General features: G+C 40.5%; 2 protein-coding genes across 3 annotated transcripts; both read right to left on the reverse strand.

Annotated features, from left to right (window-relative positions):
• Positions 1-68: 68 nt before the first annotated feature.
• LOC106371770 lies at positions 69-2,254 on the reverse strand. 2 transcript variants are annotated; one of them, XM_048743107.1, is made up of 9 exons: positions 2,212-2,230; positions 1,983-2,123; positions 1,833-1,888; positions 1,543-1,705; positions 1,371-1,459; positions 1,164-1,296; positions 991-1,083; positions 806-908; positions 69-687 (listed from the first exon to the last, which is right to left on the reverse strand). In XM_048743107.1, the coding sequence occupies exons 2-9, from the start codon at positions 2,082-2,084 to the stop codon at positions 323-325; spliced, it is 1,104 nt and encodes a 367-aa protein (XP_048599064.1). In that variant the 5' UTR covers positions 2,085-2,123; positions 2,212-2,230; the 3' UTR covers positions 69-322. The 2 variants fall into 2 exon arrangements, with proteins under 2 accessions (XP_048599064.1, XP_013667327.2); XM_013811873.3 differs by having other exon boundaries at positions 1,983-2,254.
• Positions 2,255-2,359: 105 nt separating this feature from the next.
• On the reverse strand, positions 2,360-3,768 carry LOC125579229 (nuclear pore complex protein NUP1-like; the record flags this gene model as incomplete). Its single annotated transcript, XM_048743106.1, is given in 2 exon segments — positions 2,360-3,011; positions 3,187-3,768. Coding segments are annotated over 2 exon segments (1,065 nt in total), but the record flags the coding sequence as incomplete, so codon positions are not given.
• Positions 3,769-3,852: the final 84 nt, after the last annotated feature.

Consider the following 3,852-nt stretch of genomic DNA (forward strand, 5'->3'; position numbering starts at 1 on the left):
CAAGACATGGTAAGAGTAAAAGAAATTGAGTTTCATCATAACGTAAAAACTATTCAGAAATGGAAACAGACCGATTAAAAACGACTAACATTGATTGCATTCAAAAAATTTGAACACCGTATTTTAGTTTGACCGGGTCACTGGTTTTACCCATTTATCTCTAATCCGGGTATCAGATAAAACCAAACTCGGTTTGTTAAGGGAGTTACAGTCGCACTGATTCAAGCGGCCGGTCCAGTCTGGTTTTCAAAACATTGTTTGCAACCAAGTCTAACCAAAGAAAATGATCAAGAACTTTCTTACTCTAAACAAGAATCACCATTCACCAGTCTGAAACTCGTTTACTTGGACAGGTTCTTACATTATGTCCCATTTTCTTGCAGAACCCACAAGCATACACTCTCTTCCCAACACCATCTTCGACACCACCCTCAGTGGTTTTCACTCTGGCCAGCTTCCGGCATGTTCTACTGTTGTGACCGCTCTCACCACATATTCCACACTGATGATTCCTTGTGGAAATGCCCTTACTGACCATTGATTTCGACTTGGGACAAGTTCTTCGGTTATGGCCTTTCCCTCCACAAACTCGACATCTAAATCTCCTGTCTGCGTTAGTGTCCAGCTCTGGACAGTAAAAGCGTCTATGGCCTTCCTGTCCGCAGTTCTTGCAGTAAAATTTAACCCCTGAACCAATCAATGAGAGCAGAAAAAATAATTCATTACCAATTCATGGCTACAAAATCTCTTGCAGAAGAAAATTTGAGCTAAACTCTTAATATATATCAAGAAAATGAGATTATACCTTTCATGGATAAGCTCCTCTTTTCACGGTTTTCAGCGTTACTGAAAAAGGTTTTCATGGTTTCAGATGCATGCTTTCTAGCAGCTGGTGTCCCTTTAGCTTTCTAGAGCACAACACTACCAAGCAGGTTCAAGGAAAAAAATACCAAAAGCTGCTATACAAACAAATGAGAGTTGATCACAGACCTTAATTGCAGCTACCCTTTGAGCATGAAGCACAGGATCACCATGTATAATCTTCATTCGATTACTAAATAGTCCAGTCTTGGCATTGAGACTCTATAAAACCATATCTCTGGTCAGTAACAATTCCTCATGGAAAGCATAATGTACCATGAAAGTTTATAAATGGAACTAACTTTAAGAGACCGGCTAATCTTTTGTCCAACTTCAGGAGGTGGTGACTGGTAAATCCTCTTGGATTTTCCCCTTGGACTGAACTTTATCTCCAAATTATCAACCTCATCATCCTCCTTCACTCGAAATGGAGAACTGTGAAAAAAAATGACATTTTATTAGTCTTAAACAATAACACAATCTCAACAGCTCTAAAATTACAACATTACCTGGATCTAGCTTTCTCCCAAGGTCGTTCATCGATTGATTCTTCCCATATTACACAATCTCCCAAACATCTGAGACAAGTCATAATGCCCTACACAAAAAGTTTCAATTAACGAGGGCATAAGTTTGAAGTCAGTAGTAGTCTGTTGAGAAGCTATTAACCGTTGCGAATACCTTTCCTTTGCATTGAGGGCAATCCAGCCTCGCCCTCTCGATTCCGCAGTCTGAGCATGAGGTGTAGCCTCTTCCTCTACAAGTGGGACACGGAAGCTCTCGAATGTACTGACCGTTGGGACCAAACCATGACCTTGGTTCACGAGAATCACCAGATACATTCCTGAACAAAACCAATCACCAAAAAGTACATAACAAAAATCTGCAATCTTTGTTTCAAATTGAAGAACAAAAGTACAAGGACGTCGCATTGATATACAAAAAAAAAAGGCTAAAGAGTGTGTTGTTACCTGGGCTTGAAGTCAACACCAAACAGTTCCTCTGAAGGATCATAACCCATCTGTCTCTGTTCAAAGCCAGGACAATTCATCATTCACCAATGTGTTTTAAGAATGTATACAAGAGATAAGAGAAGGTGGGGGTGAAATATAATAATATACGTTGTTTTGTCTGGAGGATGAAACTGAACCATCGTTGTTGTCTGAAGAAGATAATGCGCGAGGAAAGAAGGCGAATTTTGTTTTGGGATTCAGATAAAACATGAATCGTGTCTTCTTCCTTCTCCATTGTGGCTGCAAAAACTGAATTCCAGAATGGATCGAGCACATGAGGAGAGAACAAATCCCTTGAAACAAAAGAAAAATGAAGGAGGAGATGAGGAACACTCACCACCACACACGAGTGTTCGTCTTGAAAAAGAAAAAAGAAAAGACAAAACAGAAGCTTAACTTTGCTTTTGCTCTTCTAGACTGTTGTGTGACGATCCAACGTGGCATACGTTTAACTCTCTTAATGACATTCGATGAATAATGTCGGATGTAAAAAAAATCATGTTTCCTTCTTAAATCAGATTCAAATGAATACAACTCAGAAGTCAAAACTAAAGGTTTATAAAGAACAAGTTTATACTCCCAAAGTAACAAATCTGTGATACAAAAATATCGGAAAAGGAAAAGAAAGAAACAGAGACCATCATCGTCTTTGTTTTAACAGCAAACACCATCACTTCCTGGTGAGCCAAAAGATATTCTCTCTGCCTTGTTAGACCCAAATGTGAACTTGATATCTCCCAACTTCTCATTGTTCATTTCATCGCTCATAGAGGGGAAAGCGAAGACCAGAGGCAACTTATCATCTCCTCTTCTGTTACCCCCGAAACCAAACTGAGGAATCTCGTCATCTTTTGTTGCTTCATGATGACTTGTAATGGCAACACCGCCACTTGGGGTTGTTGTGGATGGCATGATCGATGGAGTTGTGGGCTCTGATGTTGCTGCTCCATCAGATGAAGATGACACCGGGAATGTGAAGCTAGCGTTTGAACCCGAAGGAACTGCCCATCTTTGGTAAGTAGGCTTGGCTACTGAGATCGATGAAAGTGACCGTTTGTTATTTCCCAGTGAGTGGGATGGCTTGGGGAGATTAGCGGGCTCGCCTCCAAAAGAATAGGAAACAGCTTTTGTAGCGTCCTGAGAAGAAGCAAACAAATGCAATTCAGTTTCAAAACTCAAAACCGTAAACAAAGATGTAAGTTACCAAATAGATTACGAACTGTTAGAAATAGAAAGTATATCCAGTTTCAGAAGAAATCTACGAAGAAAGCATAAATAGTAAGTGCATGCTAAGGGAAAAAGAGACAGATACCTTGGGCTTCCCTAACTCATACTGGAGTGTGGTACCACTACTACTTCCACTCAATATTCCATTTGATGCTGAAGCGGTCTTGGCCATTGTATTTTGAATATCACCGGTGGTAACTTCAGATAGTTTAGGCACAGAGGACGGCGGATTGTGAGAAAAAAAATTAGGGATGTCTTCATTCAACTTGGCTGGGCCATCCTTCTTCACATTGTTGATATTCAAGTTGCTTTGTTCAACAGTTTTCGAAGACTGTGGAAATCTCCAAGAAGTGGCAAGCTTTAACTCATCAGATTTGTTTTTCGGCGTGGGTAGGGTCCGTTCAAGGTGATCCAGTATCGTCTTAGCGATCTGACTAGAATGTCTAGGCACAGTCGGTGTACCAGCTTCCAACCCTATATGCTTACCATATGTTGTTGTCTGGGACATAGATAGGTTAGTTGATTCCCCTGCTTCAGAGCTCTTCTTGTTAGCGGAATTTTCAAAACGACCCTTGGAAGGTCGTGAATAAGGAGACATGGTGGCGCTCTGGCGAGATCTTCTACTGGGTCCAAAAAGTCCACCATCACTTCCCTTGTTAAGTTTGAGCTGGGCACATTAGTAAAGAACTTATTAGGTTTCAACAAAGGAAATAGAATTCAGCAGATAAAAAACCCAAGAAAAGATTCCAAA

The sequence above is a fragment of the Brassica napus genome, chromosome A10 (genome assembly GCF_020379485.1).
Source record: "Brassica napus cultivar Da-Ae chromosome A10, Da-Ae, whole genome shotgun sequence".
Taxonomy (NCBI): Eukaryota; Viridiplantae; Streptophyta; class Magnoliopsida; order Brassicales; family Brassicaceae; genus Brassica; species Brassica napus.

Coding starts and splice junctions, on each gene's coding strand:
- LOC106371770 (XM_013811873.3), bottom strand. CDS start 2,150: ATGTGCTCGATCCATTCTGGAATTCAGTTTTTGCAGCCACAATGGAGA. Junction 1,297..1,370: donor TGGGAGAAAGCTAGATCCAG/GTAATGTTGTAA, acceptor TTTTTTTCACAG/TTCTCCATTTCGAGTGAAGG. Junction 1,084..1,163: donor AGATTAGCCGGTCTCTTAAA/GTTAGTTCCATT, acceptor ATGGTTTTATAG/AGTCTCAATGCCAAGACTGG.